At 33.6% G+C, this 20,395-nt stretch overlaps 2 protein-coding genes across 2 annotated transcripts in view; both read right to left on the bottom strand.

Annotated features, from left to right (window-relative positions):
• The window catches only part of KIAA0825 (KIAA0825 ortholog), a 365,682-nt gene that overhangs the window by 298,523 nt on the left and 46,764 nt on the right, over positions 1 to 20,395 (bottom strand). The window lies entirely within an intron of this gene.
• On the bottom strand, positions 17,090 to 19,931 carry LOC121100669 (uncharacterized protein KIAA0825-like). Its single transcript, XM_040621949.1, has 2 exons — positions 19,863 to 19,931; positions 17,090 to 18,618 (listed from the first exon to the last, which is right to left on the bottom strand). The coding sequence occupies exons 1-2, from the start codon at positions 19,929 to 19,931 to the stop codon at positions 17,944 to 17,946; spliced, it is 744 nt and encodes a 247-aa protein (XP_040477883.1). The 3' UTR covers positions 17,090 to 17,943.

Below are 20,395 nucleotides of genomic sequence, written 5' to 3'. Positions count from 1 at the left end.
GACTTCAAGATCTTGAAGGAAAAGCCCAAATTAATGATAAACATACTACATGTAAATAAATAATCATGCATAGGAAAAATCCTAAAATAATAATAATTTAGCAGAAAATTCAAATTTTATTACAAGATTTCAATACAAAAACGTTGCTAGGGAGTTGAGTAACCTTCTGACATTTACTACTATGTGGGATTTGAGAAATACAATTAGTTATCAGCAATCAATTTGTTGACTCTATTGTCCCCAGATAGCATTTGCTACTAGTGGGAAAATACTGCTTACGCTTGAAGTACTATTGCACACTTCATAACCTGCTAATTAGCACTTAATTTTCCCTTTGCTTGGGGAATAATGATTATTGCTTTCACCTAATACAACAAGGGCTACCTTTAACAATCAATTTTTAAAAATTAGCTAATGAACCATAGACAATACCCATCCCCCAATGAGTGCCTTACACATCCCATCAGGACAAAACCACTCCAATTTTTCAAGCTCTGCTAACAGATAGTTAACTTTAATGCTAACATAAATGCAGAATAGTCGCTTTGATCATTTTAGGAAAAATAAACCTCTGAACATTTTGACTTTTGGTATGAAAATTTCGATCATAAGCTTTAAACTTGAAAACTAAATGATTAGGGTGTCATTTTAAAATATTTAACACGAGTGGGCAAGGAGCCATTAATTCCTGTCCCACAGAGGTTAGAGAGGCAAAGCACAAACAACCTAAGCCACTGCCTCTCACTCTTAACGTTGTTTTTTAAATCTGTAGAGGCATTTGGTAACATGTGACTTTGGTAATGCAAGTAATTATAAGAGGTGAAAGCTGACTTCTAAAAGTTGTCTATGCTTTTCAGTGGCAGATTCTAACCTGGAGACAAAATTTTCTATTGAAAGATATTTTTTAATGTTCAATGTTATTTTATTTTTACTGAATCACATAAATCTCATAATGGAATAGATGAATAAAGTAAGTTCTCTAACTTGGAATAGAGTATATAATTAAGAAAACCATATACACCTAAAAAAAACCACTTCTCTATTTTCTAAGCCTCAAAACATGCTGTATCTTCAAATAAGTGAGTTTGAAGTGCAAATTTATGAAATCTGAATTGTAATTCTGAGGATGATGAAAGCATCAAAATCTAGATATTCCAGGTGATAACAATGAGTTTACAATGTACATATAACTTGTGGTCGTATGTATATTACCATATATTAATCACACACGGGGACGGAAAGCCAAATACATGAATATGCAGTCAAGAAAGTGAAGTCAAGACACTTTTTATAGCAATTGGAGTATGAAAGATATTATTATCCAAATTTCCAAATTCTTAATTCTAATTGGATTTAATAAAAAAATACGACAAACTTTAAAAACATGTGAGCCAAAATAATTTAGACAAGTGAAACAGCAAAATGATTGCCAAAAAAAAAATAGAAAAATTCACACCAAAGTTTTAAGACATATAAACTTAAAAAAAAAGACAAGGGAATGTAAATCTTGACTAAGTGACCTGATCAAATAATTCCCAAATTTTATTTGTGGTTTATGGTAAACCAATGAAAGAGTCAAAGAAGTCACACATTTGACAAAAACGAATGGAAAAGCCTGAGATCTAATGCTTTTTATATGAGTAAAAATATAAGAAAACAAAAATAGGGTTAAATCAGATATGAAGTAGTTTAAAAGTAAAAACCAGGCAACTTAGCAATTGTACAGGGGGAAATTTTAAGGAGTAAGTTTTCGAAGTACTGCATGGGGAGATCTATGCCTAAATCCCATTAGTAATAATGTGTTCCTCTGATCTCGGTGATATTCACTTTTAAGTGATGCCATAACTATTGTAACAATCCTGCATTTATGACAACATTCATCTACTCAGTCCCTGAAGACAGTGAACTTTAAAGTAGTTATTCTTTCTTTTGCACTTACTAACAATATATTTAGTTTTATAGGCACTAGTCACAGATCGACCCTTTTTTATGTCTCACTGTGGTGTGTAATTTTTTTTTAATAACTGTATGTTTAAAATAATTAGTACTGCTGGATATAATCACTAATTTCCTAAAACTGCAAAAGGCAACTTAATATTTCTGCATAGCAGCTGTAATACACAATATTGCACAGAACTAAATTATTACAAACAGTGCCAGCAGTTTTCTATACACAGTACTTAAGATAATTATAAAAAATCATCTTCATTACTGCTTGCTAGCATTTTTTTTAACAGTTTAATTTGGATAGGTTACAAAATACATTCAAATCACACAGATATAATTACTGTAAACCCAAGAAGCTATAAAATGTTCCCAACCAAATCCCTTTGACCCTGTTAATGTCTGTTCCTTGTTAATCTAAGGCAAACATTGTTCGTAGTGTGCATTTGTTATAGAATATAAAAAAAAGAAGGGGGGCCCTAGGAAATCCCTTAACAGTTGTTATTGATTCCAGCATTTACTGACTGAGAGTTAAGTGCTGTTTACAAAACAGAACAGATGCAGATGCTGACAAAAAGGTAAACAATTGTTGCGTGGCTTCCTGCCAGATTGTGAACCGATATATTAAACTCCAAGTGAAGCACATTTCCCCTATGGATTGCACTTATTGCCACTTCATTTCCTATGTGCTCCATCTCTCTCTTGCCGTGCCTGGCACTAAGCTATTTCCAGTTCTTTGCTGACCCCTGAGGCCTGGTGCTACCACACACAGCCATTAGAGAAGGGAATTGCATGTGTCTGACACGGCCTGAAACCAATTATTTGATATTTTCTTCAGAATGATGCCTAACTCTGTTGGGAATGAGCAATCATGAAATAATTTACCTCCTGATTTAATTTTTTCCTGCACAAATTAGTTGTAGACTGAGCTGGCTATACACAGACAGATGCCTGTGACATGGCTGTCTTATCAAGATGATACTTGAAATGAAGCAGGGGGGTCTGAATTGAATAGGTTGGGGAATCCTGCTTTAAAGAGGCATTGACAAGTTTATCAGATATACTGATCACATGTACTCTCTGTTGATTGAAAATGACAGAACCTTAAAGAACTATCAGGATAGCAGAGAAAACCACAAGGATGCAAACCTTATCAGGGTATTTCATGTTTTTAAACATCTGTCCAATTTCTGGTTTCCTTTTTGTGTCCCAGAACCCTTGACACATGATCAAAATCTGACAAAACAAAACGAAACGAAACAAAAAACTCACTTTGGTTCATGACTGAGTGATCTTAACCAAATTTAGTATTCATTGATTTTCTTTTTAGATATACCCATAATGTCAAGAAAGTATGCATTTTTCTGTAACTCAAATCCCTACAAGTGCCTTTCACGAAAATAGAAAGGACGTGTGCTTTACATTTTGTTGTCAGTATGTCACAGAAACAAGGCCAAACATGAGATGATCACTTCTCAATAAAGATGGAAAGCTTGTATAAATTAACATAGGTTTAATCTGAATAATGAGATATTAAGGCCAACTGCTCCAGCTCAATAAAGACAACACAAGTCTCTTTATAGAGGAACTCACTGACCATTAAGCTTTAACCAAATCTGTGCAGTAATAGCTTGTCTATAAAGTCAGGCAAAGATTTTTCTCACTTTTACATACTGATCCCACATTAGACCTTGGCCATTAAATCTTAAAGGGACTGTGATTGCTGCATGCTTCTATTTCTCTTCAGGGTCCAGGCTTTACTAACTGGATCACATACCAGTAGCCGTGAACTTTATGGCTTTTGTAACCATGACTAAGAAAAATTATAAGAAAAATGTCCATTAAAAGTATACCCACTTCAGGGGCGCCTGGGTGCCTCACTTGGTTAAGCGTCTGCCTTCAGCTCAGGTCATGATCCCGGGGGCCTGGGATCAAGTCCCACATCAGGCTCCCTGCTCAGGGGTTAGTCTGCTTCTTCCTCTCGCTCTCTCTCTCCCCTCCCCCCACTCGTGTGTGCTTTCTCTCTCCCTCTCTCAAATAAACAAAATCTTCAAAAAAAAAAAAAGCATATCCTTATCCTCTTCAAATAGCTGAAGGATCACTGTTTTATTATGCTACAAAAAGTACATTAACTACGATGATCAGAAGTGATTTCAGCACAGTTTGGAAAAAAAGATAAAGGCGCTACAAAACAACTTTACGATATAACTTTCTCTGACAATGATCATTACAAAATGTAGAGGCAATTTCTCTTTTCGGGATAGACTATTTTGCAAACCTGGGTATCCACTCCAATAATTACTACAAGAATTAATACTGGGTGCCTTTTGCTAATGGAAATGCTAATTCTGAGTTTTAAACTTAATTTCTACCTTGGAGGGCAAACAATATAATGCCAGTTACTCTGAAATCAATTCAGAATGATCATGTTATAGAGATCTAAAATATAAAAACTTCAAACTTCAATGGGTCAGAAAAATTTAGTCTTTTATATTTCACTGGCATCATAATTTCAAAGGCAAAGAGTATTGGGGCGCCTGGCTGGCTCAGTCAGTTGAGCATGCAACGCTTGATTGGGGTTGTAAGTTTGAGCTCCACATTGGATGTAGAGATTACTCCAAAAAACAAAATCTTTAAAATGAACCAACCAACCAACCAACCAACCAACCAATCAACCAATCTTCTTACCTTTAAAACAAAAAAACAAAAAACACACATACACAAAGGCCAAGATTATCATCTCTCACTAGCACTTATCTGTTAATTTGGTACTTCCTACTGTTCTATCATGGAAGAGATATCAATCAGTAATAGGGTAAACTACACTTTTCTAAATAATAGATAAAGGTTTTTACTCAAGGTTAAAAAGAATTACAAAAACAAACACTGATAGATTTTGCTTTTGAGGCAATACACTGTACTTCATTTTAAATAACTTTTCATTTCCTTATATGAACAATTTTAGATCTCCAATATATACCCAATCATCAAAGTTCTTATGAATGCTTTGGTAATAGTAGAAGCAAATTAAAAATATATGTATAAACAAAGAAACAAATTCAATTTTAAGAATGACAGAGGCAAAACAATTTCTGACTGGAAATGCACTAGGACTTTAAACATTTTACCAAAAGCTAAGGATTGTTTTTTCATTTCCACAATGTGGGATTAACTGGTCTAACTCTCAAAGCTACTCCTAGCAGTTTCTCCTGTATAAATCCCTACATAGAGATCAGCCCATACTCGGAAAATGCTACTTCAGACAAAGAATTTTAACAGTCCCAGGTGTAAAAGACAGATTTCCCCTGAGTTCAAAAAAATAGGTGGAGATGTTAAAATAACAACTCCTTTGAGGCAGAAGACAGTTTTATACCAGACATCTGACTTCACAGATGTGACACGAATGGCCAAAGATTTTCATACATGCATGTATAAATAACGACAATGAAAATGTTGTATCATAAATGAACATTTTCCAAGTTGATTTTCATTATAAGGAACGTTATAATAAAAGAACAACTACTAACATTTTCAGTTGTTGAAGTGATTACATCTTAAAGGAATCTTACCAATGTTTGTACGCTTATTAAGATTTACTTCTTGAACATTTAGGAAAAAAATGTGTTGGGTACTCATGACTATTAATAGTGTAATAACCAGAAGCCACCTGTTAGATTTTCTGAGAACCTGAGAAAGAAATATGTTAATGAAACAATATTCAATATTATATAGTCCACTGGAAAATGATCATCTGTTAAACAAAATTTAGGGATTTATGACTTATAAATGTGCAATTCCACAAATGCTTTCATATAAAACAACACAACTAAACATCCACATTTACTATTATGTTCGTAAGACAAGACAGAGTAACAAATAATTTTAGCAGGGTAAACCAGAAGCCACAAAAGTTTTAGGAAGATTGCAAAATGATTTAGCAACTCACTTTCTATAGAATATGAATTTCTGGCTTGCCACAACCTCATGTATATTACTTTTACATTACTTCAATTTCTTTGCTCAATATAAAATTGTTACAAAATAAATTTGTTCACTTTTAGAATAATTTTATTCTAAACTTTGCAATGATTTATTTCAATTATTTTCATCTTGTTCTAAATAAGTTACTTACATTTTTAATTAGAAAATTTTTTTTCCAAGTAAAAAAAATGAGCGTTAAATTTAATCTCAGTATTTTAATCTTTGTTTTTTCTTTCTCAGTTTTTAAAATGTTAGTGAATGGTTCATAAGGCATATAAATCTCAAACTGGCCTATGACTGTTCATGAGAAACCAATGAATCATTTCATCTATCATCCTTAGTATTTGAATGCCATAATTAGAGGATGTAGCAAGTGAAATATTCTTTCCACTCTTTGGCAAAACACACGGGTGTTCTATGGAGGGAGGGAGTCAATAAGTGAGTGCCATTCAGCAGTTGCTAATTGTTGCTGTATGAAAGCAAAATTACTGAAACTAAATCCATCCACTTTCTCTCTTATGGAATCTACTTTCCATCTCTGTGGCCCTACTCTCTTTAGAACAAAGACTCAGAGGTCTTAGAACATTTAATGGTGAGTAATGGGTCATAAAAATAGAGTCCATGCAGCAGAAAACATGTTTAAGGTAAATAAAGATAAGCACGCATATGCATGATACCACACATCTGCCCAAGCACATAACAAACACCCTTCTCTCATATACCTACACATTCATTTTTCTTAGCTTTTAATCAAATAATTTTCACAGATGATACAACCTTTAGTAGGAAGAACTTAAAATAAAAACACCATCAATTCCTCAGGAAAGAAACATCCTGGTGTCAGGCTTTTCATTTATTTTCTTATGAGGCATTGAGATACGATGGGAAGATTCTTCTAATCTTAGTTCTGTCTCAAAATTGATTTGCTAACCAGCCAAAATGATTTAGATTTTCACCCAAAACATGAACTGAAAATACTGCACTAATTTCAGAGTAGGGATGTGGCAAAGATAAAAGAAAAAAAACAAAACTGCGGAAGCATCTTGCAAACATAATGTTGACTAATGGTACTGTTATTAATTAGTCTAAAAAGGGTCTCAAACCTGGTAATAACTGTTTCGACTATTTCTATAGCTTAGTTACTTTTAGCTTAACTTGGACAAAAAGCTTAAATGTAAGCAGCTTAATTGCATCTCTATGAATAAAATTAGAGTCTCCTTCTAGACACATTTTTAAAAAATATTAAGTCAAAAATCAGTATTACTTTCCTTTTCATGTGTTATTATGTAAAGTCCTGGGTAATTTTTTTCTTTCTAAATCTTTCCCAAAGAGAAAATCTAGTGAGGTAGCTTTGTACTTTACTACTTTGCTCCTTCCAAAATTCAAGCTTGTTTAATTTTACATGTAGAGAAATAAATATATGTGTTGCAATTCCACAAAGTTCAGAACAGAAATCAGAATTGTGGTTAAAATGGGAATTACTCTTCAAATTACATGTAAAAGGATTATTTATCTAACAAGGGAATTTATTTAGCAAAAGACAGAAATTACAGTAGTGAAAAGAGAGTGAGTTTAGTCATGATTCAGAAATGGACTTGAATACTAGCTGCAGTACTTCCTAGAGTGGGACTTTGGGCAAGCTACTTAACTTGTCCAAACTCCATTTCTTTATCTGTAAAATAGGGATAGTAACTAAATTTTCAGAGAGGTTGTATAAATGGTATACTAGTATATAAAGTACTTAGCACAGTACATGATAAACTAGAAGCACTTATAACTGACTTTATTTGTAAACAGATAACACGGAGAAGTGAAAATGATCATTGGGGAAATACCAATGAAAATTAATGTTGAATTCATGGTCTGAGTAGCACCCTTTGCAAAGTATATACTTTATTCAAGTATTTCCTGCAAATAGATCCTGAGTGATATGTGCCTTATCAAAATTCAAGAATTAGAATGGCTGAGGATGACTTTAAAACACACAAAACGCCACCTTAAATGGCTTGAAGAATTTGTCCTGTTCTGCCTCTTACATAAAGGATGAAATAAAAATGAAATAGTTCTAGTTTTTACCCTCACCTTAATGGATCACCTTGTATACTTCTACTAGGTAGAGATGAACAGTACAGAAAGAAATTAAATTCAATGGAGAGAGAATGTCCTCCTGGCTCAGAAAAAGGGAAGATAAGCCCTTTCTCTCAGCTGATGGCATGGTTGCCCTAGCATATTCTAGAAGCCTCAAGAAGGGACTGAAAATGCCATGTAACAGAACTGGCTGCAGGAAAGGCTTTAGGATCAGTGATACCAAAACCCAAATCATCACTTTTGACATTCTTTACATGTGAAAAAAAATACTAAAATTATTTACAAAAGTTTAAAATGTGCAATTGTTTCGGGGCGCCTGGGTGGCTCAGTCGTTAAGCGTCTGCCTTCAGCTCAGGTCGTGATCCCAGCATTCTGGGATCGAGTCCCACATGAGGCTCCTCCGCTAGGAGCCTGCTTCTTCCTCTCCCACTCCCCCTCCTTGTGTTCCCTCTCTCACTGGCTGTCTCTCTCTGTCAAATAAATAAATAAAATCTTAAAAAAATAAATAAATAAAAATAAATAAAATAAAATGTGTAATTGTTTCATTATAGTATGGCTCATCGAATTTTTACCCAGACTTTTAGGACAAGATCATTCTTCTATGCTTTCTAGGCTTAATTCTGAGGCTTTCATTTTGTACTTATACAGGGATTTGTACAGAAACAGAGAGGTTTTTAGAGAAAAAGTATTGTCCATGCCTACTGTCTACAGCCTTGCAGAAATGAGCTGGTTCTTCCCCAGAAAAAACAACAACAACAACAACAAAAAAAACGCAAGTCATTATTAAATCCCTGCCTTGTCTGCTTTAAATACATGCCAGAGAAAAGGCATATGGATTTCTTCGTAATCGACAGTACAGAATAATAATTGCATTTCCAGTTCTTGCCTGTGATCTTAATTTTCAATTATCTGACTAAAAATGTCCTTGCAACAAATAAATAAATAAAAATAGAAACTAAAAATAAAACAAAATAAAAACACTTGGTTGTGGGACCAAGGGGGAAACCCCCCAAATAATTACTAGGAATAGCTTCAGATGTTAGCTGGAAGAAGAGACTCTACTTCCTGTTTTTGTTTAACCACCTACTCCCCTCTTCACCAATCCATCCAGACAAAAAAATAAAAACCACAGGAGGTGGGCAGTTTTCATATATTTTCAAGTTTCACTTGGGGAAGAAAAATCATATAGATAAATATCTAAAAGAAGTTTTTGTATCTGGTTTTGTGGCGAACAAAACCACACCCTTCGCCAGTTAACACATCTGTACTGTCAGCAGGGACATAAATGTGGCAGCTTCCAGTGACAAATTGTAGGTAAAAAATCTGGGTGTGGAATGATTTCCACGACACACAGTCAGAGAAAATGTAGAGCTTAGATACCACCTAATATAACCCTTAAATTTAATCTATTACAACAATTTGGAAAGGTGAAATAACTTACCTAAGGTCACAATACAAGGGGGCAGGAGATGCAAGCCCAGGATCCTTGACTCCCAGTAAGTGCCCTTTTCACCTTCTGAGAGCCCAGTGCATGGTAAATAAGGAATGCACCAGTATTTCATTAAAAAATGGCAATCATGATAAAGCAGCGGGGGAAAAAACTGAGCAACAATATCATTTTCTAGAATTTAACAATGCTACAAAACCTGAAACTACATTATTATTTTAAAGGAACTTGTAATAACTGAGTAAAGGTATTACTTTCTCTAATGAATTGTTTTTCCCCATTACTGTTTTGTGTTATTTGAAATTTCAGCTTCTACTAGTGTGGGGTTAGAAGGCATAACTGTCATCAGAGATTTAACAAGGCTCTTCACTTCTGTCTCAGGAGCACATGACAGGGTGAAAAGATGCAGTGTCCTTCTAGAAGGCTTGGAATCTTCTCTAATAATACTCATACAAATGCTTCCTTTTTGTAAACATTTTACATGCTGACCTCAAGATACTTCATCTTTCCTGAGTGACCCTCATCACTCAACTAATCAGAGCTGCTGGAGGAGCAGGAGAGAAACTGGGGTGACTTTAAGACTGGCCTACTTTCCAATTGTGATCTGAGCCTCCCTAGTCAAGAATTCTACCTTTATTTTGGTTTCAAGGTCCTCTTTACTCTGAAGGATCCTTTCATCTCTCGAAGGATTCTGTTTTCCCCACTCTCTATCTTCCTTAAACAAAACAGCAAGGGACTGTGAATGGGAAGTGGCTTTAGATGCCACTTAGTTTCAACCCACACCCACTGTAGATCTGTAGGAACCTTCCGAATATTCAAATTCAAATTCTTTCCTTTTCAAGCTAACAATAACCTCAAAAAAAAAATCAGAGTAAGATGTACAGGGATCAGGAAATTCATCCTATGAATAAAATCTCCTAACGCATCATTTCATAATAAAGTACAGAGGATTGATATGCCTGAAATTTGTTACACATAAACAAATCCTCTTTTTTAAATATTGAGAAAAAAATGGCAATAACTTTCCTTAAATCTAAAGAAAATACAACTTTAAAAAGTAAAAGTAATTTAATCAATTAACCACTCCAAATGTAGATATAAAAAATGTTTCAATACAAGGAGGGCACTATTTTGAAATGTGGATGACACCGTACATGTGTAAATATGGATCTGACCTCCCAGATAATGAGCTATCAGGTTATAATCAAAATACTAAAGGTGGATTTCTAGCTTTATGAAAGTTGTTTATTTTGACTTTAAATAAAAATTTAAAGCCTTATAAGTTAAATGAAAGAATACTATTATAGCATAAATTGTTATAAAATAATTGGTAATTTTCTCCAAAAATTATTAGAGAAAACTATGAGGACACAGATGAACAAAATCAGAATTACTGAGGAAACCTTGGTTCTTAAGTCATTTTTGAAACTTTGTAAAAGAGTATCTCAATGAATAATATGGTTCTTTTCCAGGATAGATCACCAAAGATGCTATATTTATATTGACATTATTTCTTCATTCTCTTCAAATTGCAAAACATACAAGCTATATACTTCTTTTTAAATTTTTTCAAAATTTTACTTATTTATTTGACAGAGGGAGAGAGAGGGCAAGCAGGGGAGCAGCACAGGGAGAAGGAGAACCCTGCTGAGCAGGGAGCCTGAGGCGGGGCTTGATCCCAGGACCCCACAATCATGACCCAAGCAGAAGGCAGACACTTAAGACTGAGGCACCCAGGAGCCCCACGCTATATACTTCTAAATGTATTATAATACTAAAACAGCACAAGGTCTCAAAAAAATTAATTTTGAGAAAAATGGCAATAACTTTCCTTAAATCCAAAGAAAATACAACTTCAAAAAGTAAAAGTAATTTTGATCAATTAACCACTCCAAATATAGATATAAAAAAATGTTTCACTATAAGGAGGGCACTTAAAATTAAATTAAATTAAAATTACAAAATCATAGGAATATCAAGGAGAAAAAAAGGTTACCATACAATGCCAAGATGCAGAATTCAAGTCAAGGGATTAATTTCTATAAAATACATTAAGTGTCTGCCTGGCACTTTATCTTTGGAAAACGGTTACAGAGATTGTCACCATATTTTAAATACATGTACCAGAGAGCTTGAATCAAGACGCAGCTGCATGGTTGCAGGTGGAACTCACTCTGGGGTGCTCAGGTGAACACCACACCACCAGAAAGGCCAGCTGGTAAAATCAAATTAAATAGCATAAAAACTGCCTCTAGTCAGATTCTAAGTTAATAAGCACAAGCAAATCATGAGTCAGTTATGAATCACTGTTAATTAAAAAAGAAAAGCAAAAGCTTTGAGTGTAGAACACAGGAATGTTAAAATCAAAAAGAAAATATGAAAGTGCATGGTAAATTATTTTTATGCTAATTGCCATAGTGCCTTGCACAGTTTTTGCCATGGAATGTAACAGCATACCAAAATAATATACCAAGTAAGTGCAAACAACTAAATTCCCTTTCTGTGGATTATTAGAAAATAATTGTGTGGCCTTGGAAAATGTTTACAAGTCTCAGTTTTCTCACATTTAAAATATGAATAATTAGGTTCAAATATTAAATTAATTCACATATGTAAAACCTCATACATAATAAAAAGCTGTAATTATTTTTGATACTCAAGTAATGTTCTCTCTCTATATATAACTATATTACAAATACAGATATAAATATACATAGGTTTGTATGTAGGTATAAATAGATAATTTATAGATCATTCAGGGGAAAAAAACAACCAATCCTTAATCTACCTAGAAAAATCAAAGGCAATTAAGGATTCAGTAGGTCCAAATTGCCTTAGCTCATCAAGTATGTAGTAGTATATGCATAAACAGATAGGACATCAGTTTGTTAATTAGTTCATTAAGAACTGAAGAGAAGGAGCACTCCCAAACACAGCTAACAAGGCCAAACATTACACAGACACTAAAGCCAGATTAAGAACACTACACGAAAATAAAATTACAGGCCAGTATTCCTGATGAATATCGATGTAAAAATTCTAAACAAAATATTAGCAAACCGAATTCAACACAATATTAAAAGGATCATACACTATGATAAGTGGGATCTATCTCTAGTATGCAAGGATGGTTTAACATATGCAATCAACATGATACACCACATTAATAAAAGATAAAAATCATATTATCATCTCCATAGATACAGAAAAGGCATTTGACAAACTACAACATCCTTTCATGATTAAAAACTTGCAGCAAATTTGGTATAGAGGGAACATACCTCAACATAGAAAAGACCATTTATGACAAGCCCACAGCTATCATCACACTCAAAGGTAAAAGGTTGAAACATTTTCCTCTAAGATCAGTAATAAGATAAGAATGCCCATTCTGACCACTCATATCAACATAATACTAGAAGTCCTAGCCAGGACAATCAGGCAAGAAAAAGAAATAAAAGGCATTCAAATCAGAAAAAAAAAAAAAAAAAAAGGAGTGAAATTGTCTTTGTTTGCAGATGATATGATCTTATACAGAAAATTCTAAAGACTCCATTAAAAAATTGTTATAATTAATCAATGAACTCAGTAGTTTCGAGATATAAAATCAACATACAGAAAGCAGTTCCATTTCTATATACTAACAATGAAATAGCTGAAAAGGAAATAAAACAATCCCATTCAGAACAGCACCAAAAACAATAAAATATTGAGCAATACATTAACCAACTAAATTAAAGATCTGTATACTGAAAGATATAAGACTTTGAAGAAAGAAAAGGGAGAAGATACAAATAAACAGGAAAATATTGGATGTTCATGATTGAAAGAAAACTGTTAAGAATCCATTCTACCCAAAGCCATCTATAGATTCAATGCAATCTCTATGAGAGTTTCAATGCAGGGGTGCCTGGCTGCTCAATCAGTGGAGTATGCAAACCTTGATCTTGGGCTTATGAGTTCAAGCCCCATAATGGGTGTAGAGATGACTTAAAAAAATAAAATTAAAAATAAATTTCAATGTGGTTTTCACAGAAATAGAAAAAATAATCCTAAAGTTTGTATGGAACTACAAAGACCTCAAATAGCCAAAGCAATCCTGGGAAAGAAGAACAAAGCCAGAGGCATTACACTTCCTGATTTCAAGCTATACTGCAAGCCTATAAATCAAAACAGTATGCACAAAAACAGACACATAGACCAAGGAACGGAATAGAGAAATCAGAAATAAACCCTCACGTATATGGTCAACTACTATTTGACAAGGGAACCAAGAACACTCAATGGGGAAAGGATTAAATAAATGGTGCTGGGAAAACTGAATAATCACATGCAGAAGAATTCAATTGAACCCTATCTTAGAACACTCTTCAAAATTAACTCCAAAATGGATTAAAGACTTAAATATAAGTTCTGAAACTGTAAAACCCCTAGAAGAAAGCATTGACACTGGTCTTGGCAATGATTTTTTAGATGTGATACCAGAAGCACAAGCAACAAAAGCAAAAATTACATGGGACTACACCCAACTAAAAAGCTTCTCCACGGCACAAGAAATAATCAACAAAATGAAAAGGCAACCTACGATAGGGAGAAAATATTTGCAAACTATATATCTAATAGTGAATTAGTATCCAAAATATATAAAGAACTCCTACAACTCAATAACAACAACAACAACAACAACAAAATTTAAAAATGGCCAGCAAGGGGTGCCTGGGTGGCAGAGTTGGTTAGGCATCTGACTCTTGGTTTCGTTCGGTTCAGGTTGTGATCTCAGGCTTGTGGGATCGAGCCCCATGTTGGGATCCATGCTCAGCGCAGAGTCTGTTTGTGACTCTCTCTCCCTCTGCCCCTCTCCCCACCCACACTCAGCCACTCACTAATAAATAAATAAATCTTTAAAAACGTCCAGCAGACCTGGATAGACATTTTTCCAAAGAAGATATATAAATGGCCAAAAGCTAAATGAAAAGATGACAAACATCAGTAATCATCAGAAAATTCAAATCAAAACTGCAATGACATATCACCCCACAACTACAAAATGGTGATCAGCAAAAAGATAAGGCATAACAAGTATTGGTGAGAATATAAAGAAACAGGAACCCGTGTTCACTATTGGTGGGAATGTAAATTGGTACAACCAATGTGAAATATAGTATGGAGGTTCTACAAAAAACAAAAAAACAGAACTACCATCAGCAATCTCACTTCTGGGTATATATCCAGAGGAAATGAAAACAGGATATCGAAGAGATACCTGTGCTCCCATGTTTACTGCATCATTAATCACAATAGTCAAGATACAGAAACAATCCAAGTGTCCATCTATGGATAAATGGATAAAGAAGATGTGATATACATATATATATATATTATATATATATATATATATATATCACATTTCATATACATATGCTGGGATATTATTCAGCCATGAGAAAGAAGGAAATCCTACACTTTGCAACAATATGGATGGATCTTGAAAGTATTAATTATGCTAAGTGAAATAAGTCAGAGAAAAGACAAACACTTTACAATAACACATGTGAAATCTAAAAAAAACATTAATTCATAGAAACAAAGTATTATGGTGGTTACCAGGGGATGGGGGAAGGGGGAAGGGGAAAAATATTGATCAAAGGGTACAAATTTCTAGTTAATCATTTCTAAGGATCCAATGTGAATATACTTAACAATAGTGTATTATACACTTGAAAGTTGTTAAGAGAGTAAATCTTAAATGTTTGCACCACAGGAAAGTAATGATAATTATGTGACATAATGGAAATATTAACTAATGCTATGGTGGTAATTTTATAAAAACATATGTGTATCCAATCAACACATCGTATTTTTAAATTTACACCGTTATATGTCAGTTATAGCTCAATAAAGCTGGAAGAAAAAAGACTAGTATACATACACCAACTGCTAAAGATACATCAGATTACAAAACAGGAATCATAAGCAGGAAACTTTCAAATTGGTGTTACATAGTCATCAGATGAGAAGAGGGTGGGATAATTTCAAAACAAGTAAAACAATGACTACACGAAAGTAGAAATAGCAATACAGAGGCTTCAGAGCCGTGTTTTTAATAGAATGAGCTATTTCTATCCTATTCCTTCAGGCAGCAGAGCACAGTGATAGAGTAGAAGATCTGCAGTCAGACAAACCTCAGTTTGAATCCTGGCTTCACTCTATAACCTTGACCAAATTCCTTACTATCTCTATGCCTCAGTTTCTTCACTGTATAATAGAGTTAATAAATAATGGCACCTACCTTGTTGGTTAGAAGGATTACATGAAATAATGCACATCAACGTTTGGCGCAATCAATGTTAGCTATTGTTACCTAATGAAAATCGTTTCTAGTTTCAGGCAAAATATTGGAAGACTTGGTAAGCATAAAAACATAGATATATACTAAAAATAATGTACAACCCATTCAATGTAGATTTTATTATAATAGGAATATAAATTATTATAATTGCATTAATATTTGTTATTAATACCTATTATATTATTTCATTCATCTCAAACTGTATTTCTTTAATAAATAAAATTTGGTCCCTGGGTCAAATATTAGTGGAAAATACAGTTGACCCATTAAGATTAGTTTAGCAGTTCTTGAAAACATTAGCAGGAGTTACTCATTTAATTTTCTTTCCCTTACTGTGTCTAGCTCAGAAGCTTAAAAATGGTAGCTGCTAAATGCCTTGCTTACGGTAGGTGCTCAATAAAGCTGAACTGAATTGATTTTCTGGTAGCCCGCTTGAAAAGTGCTGTTTGAAATTTCTTTTACAAGTGACAAAGCACTTTTTTCTACACCTTAAGACAAGGACCTTAAATTCACTGGTCTTGGAGACATAAAGACCTACATATAAATCCTGACTCTGTACAATATGACCCAGAGCAAGTTAATGTTTCGAAGCTTCTTTCTTTGTTTTTGAAATTAGGATAATAAGAAAAAGAATGTATATGGCACAGTGCCTGGCATATGGAAAGCATTCATTTAACAAGTGATTCATACCAACAGTTAGATAAATGAGCTTGAGAAAGATCAGTGCACCTAGACTTGCAGAAAATGTTTCAAATTTTGGTGTTAAAGCCTACACACATAGTTTTCTCTCACGAATGAGAAAACACCTCAATATCAGCCCTAAAGACTCCATAGCAACTTACACATATTTTCAACCATATGGATCTTTTCTTCTGTTATAAACTATATTTAGCACTATAAAACTTTCATGTTGAAAACACTTTACAAGAAAGCAGGAATTCTTTTAGAGAATATAAAAATTTTTAGAAAATAAGTACACTCACGAAATGCATTTAAAATTTATGTAACAATTAAAATGAAAATCTATTTGCTTTGAGCAAAACTGTAATGTTCCTAAATTAACTGACTTTGTATTCTGCCATAACCTAAACTTGGCTGACACATGTCTGTTCTGTGATGTGATACCGCTTCCAGAGGAAAATAAAAAATATAAGAGAAAATAATAAACTATTTGAAAATTCATATATCGCAGTATTTTGGTATTCTGGCATTTTATTAAGAAAGGTATGTAAAACTATAGTGAGCTCTGGAAATATTTATAAAGTGATCATAAATTCAAAGACAGCAATTCACCAAATGACAATTTTCAAACACTTAAAAAATATAGCTTATACGCCTATTTAGAAATATACCTCAGAGTTTTTACATAAAATCATGACTGATAATTTTCAAAAATATTACTTTTTATCTTGATTTTTCTCCACTAGTAGGAAATTAAAATGGTAACAGGAAAAAGTTTATTATGTCACAATAGTTTCTTTCTTTTTTCTTTATCTTTTAAATAAAATTAGGAATTTTCAAATCACCTTTTCTTTGTGTATATTCTTATAGAAATAATACTAGAGAAGTTCCTCTAAAATCAGCTATAGTTAAAATGTTATGCCTCTGTGACCAATTTTAATATATAGTTACCATTTCATAATAGCTCTTTATTGGAACTGGCTGACCAAAAGAATACAATTCTAAACTTCCAATTTAGGTCATGCAAATTTCAACCAATTTTTACCAATTCTTTTTCCCTAATAATGTTTCAGCTTTGGAAGTTACAATTAATTAAAAATTATACCTTTCTGTTATATATATATATATGAATATTGGTATATATATTCATATATACATACAGCTTCACCCAGTAATTTATGCAATAAAAAAACCCAAAACTCCTATTGGCAACATTTTTGGCTTACATTTTTCAGTATCTTTAATAATTCAAATAACAGGGGAAAAAAAGCACTTCTACTACTGTACTTACAGAAAAAGAAATGCATTAGAGAAATGTGTACTGCAAAATTTCATAACATTCATTTTTCTGATTTAGTTTCAAGTTTGCAGTTAAGTTTAACCAAAAAGAAAAACGTTAGAGACTTAAAGATATCAAAAGGCTTAAATTAAACCAAACAAATTTAAAAGCTCACTAACCCAAAGCATGCACTGCTCCTCTATGCCTGCTGGAGCTCTTGTTTGTTTTAATCACACGGACAGCACTTTCTTGAAACTGCAGCTCACAAAACTTTTCAAGAAATTTTGCCATTTCTTCTGTAACAGTATCCAGGTACGTTTCTTTAATGAATTTCACTGTTGAGGCTGGAGCTAAAATTTCATGTAGTGTGTTAAAATCCTCTTTTATCATGGAGTATAACTTAAGCATTGTACTTTGGAATCCATGAACCATGATGTCTAAATTTGATTCCCTGCTGTAAGAAGGAAAATCATTCTGCAAAAGTTTAGCCAACAGTTTATTTTGTATGCTTTGGTACTTGATTATAACTTCTGATTCTGGATAAAGAAACAAGAGTTGTTGTATGCACTGATTTTTCAACCAAATCTTGTGCTGTGAATTGCTTATTTCATTATGGCTTTGTAATTTGTTCACTAAGAAGCGTCGAAGATGTAGTCTTATATTATCCCATATAGACCTTACATCCATAGAGGAATAATCTTCGACAGAATGAAGAGAAGTCCTAGAGAGGAAATGGGGAGAGGCTCCACTTAGCAGTGATGGGAATGAAATGCTGCTTTGGCAGGAGAGGTCCCAAAGTAAATCCAGTATCATTTCTTCTTGATTTAGTTCACTCTTCAACAAATCTTGCTAATAAAAGTAAATTATAACATTAGAAATGGGATTAACTGTAAGGGTAATAGGAAAAACGATTTCTACAGTCACACAACTTCATAATAACTCACATCAACTTAGAATCAGTATTCGAATGCTCTTCAAGTTTTGTTATGCTTTGTTTTTACATTTGGAATGTAATCGATTCAGATATTTTAAAAGGTTAGTCTTATGATCCGTTAAATTTTGTAAACCCAGATGATATTCTATATTTTCAGTTAGCTTTCCAAACAAAATCTAGTTTTCAGGCCTCGTTGTTATCCATCCTCAATATAACCCGAGCTGCAGCTTAAAAATTCTAAATAAAAACGTGCAGCAAAACATCATTTGAGATGTACTCCTCAGACAAAGTAAATTCAAGATCATGCCCCTAAGTAATTCCTGGTAGAAAATTTTCATGCCCGAATGAGTATATCTGTTCTTAGAGAACTCCAAATGAACATACAAAATAGAGACCTTAAATTCAGTATGTCCCCGAAGGTTACTAATAGCTGTCATCCCGAGAAATAAAACTTAATACATTTAAAGAGTTTAACTTTCATTTAAATTCCTTTTTGAGAGCCATGTTAAGAAAGATTTTACCTTGGAAACTAATCTGAGAATATTTCTGTTCTTTCCAAAAAGATAACTAAGTCAACATGGGAAAAAATACTCTCAGAATCATTCCCCAAAAGATGATATGAAATTATTCCTTTATTCTTTCCATGCTGACAGAAAACAATGGTAGGTATAATTATGAATAGTAAGGGACAAAAAGTTACTTTCTTTTTGGACTTTGTATTACATGCACATATTCTCCTTACATGCTGACTTTCCTGATTATGTCTTTTTCAGCTAATACTGAAATTAGTTCATATTCTCTGAGTAACAACAAGCTGATTGTAAGAAAACTGGAAGCGAAATTCAAGTGGCATAAAATCAGGCTGGCTTTGAAATTTCTTACTGACAAAGATACCAGAGGTATTATCTGTGATTCAGAATTATAAACAACTCCTAGGCAAATTCCAGGAATTTGCTCTCAAGTCATTCTAAGCATTGTCATGTCCAATTTAATGTTCTATCTGTAATAAATAATATCCGATATCTATATAGTATTTTATTATATGAAAAGCACTTTCCTATCAAGTCTCTGGCTTATTCATAATAAAAACGCTGTTACATAGATATTTAAAAACCCAATTTACAGATAAGGACATTAACGTCCAACACGTTTAAGTTACCTTCCAAGTGTCACGTACAATAAAGCATGAAACCAAGAATGAAACCCTGGCTTCATTCTTCTCATCCATGTTCTTTCTACTAGACTCCAGAGAGCCAAAGTGCACGATCTTTCCGAAACTTCTCCCTCCCTCTCTCTCTCATCCCCTTCTATTTAGCTCTTTTGATACTTCTAGAAAAGAAATGTCCTTACATAGAATTCAGAACGCCAGCATTATGGTAAATTCTATGAAACAACCAAGTATATTAGTGTCTCTATCTTGGTTTTCTATTAATCAGTCTAAAACTGTAAATACTTGATCAAGGAACATTTAAAGAATAATAGGTTACAGGGGGCGCCTGGGTGGCACAGCGGTTAAGCGTCTGCCTTCGGCTCAGGGCGTGATCCCAGCGTTATGGGATCAAGCCCCGCATCAGGCTCCTCCGCTATGAGCCTGCTTCTTCCTTTCCCACTCCCCCTGCTTGTGTTCCCTCTCTCGCTGGCTGTCTCTATCTGTGTTAAATAAATAAATAAAATCTTTAAAAAAAAAAAAAA

The sequence above is a fragment of the Ursus maritimus genome, unplaced genomic scaffold (genome assembly GCF_017311325.1).
Source record: "Ursus maritimus isolate PB19 unplaced genomic scaffold, ASM1731132v1 scaffold_5, whole genome shotgun sequence".
NCBI classification, from domain to species: domain Eukaryota; kingdom Metazoa; phylum Chordata; class Mammalia; order Carnivora; family Ursidae; genus Ursus; species Ursus maritimus.
This window is presented reverse-complemented; position numbering and strand designations above follow the sequence as displayed.

Excerpts from the sequence above, each read along its gene's own strand:
- LOC121100669 (XM_040621949.1), bottom strand. The coding sequence starts at position 19,931 with ATGGATGAGAAGAATGAAGCCAGGGTTTCATTCTTGGTTTCATGCTTT. Across the intron at positions 18,619-19,862 it reads TTGTACGTGACACTTGGAAG|CAAGATTTGTTGAAGAGTGA; the intron begins GTAACTTAAACG and ends TACTTTTATTAG.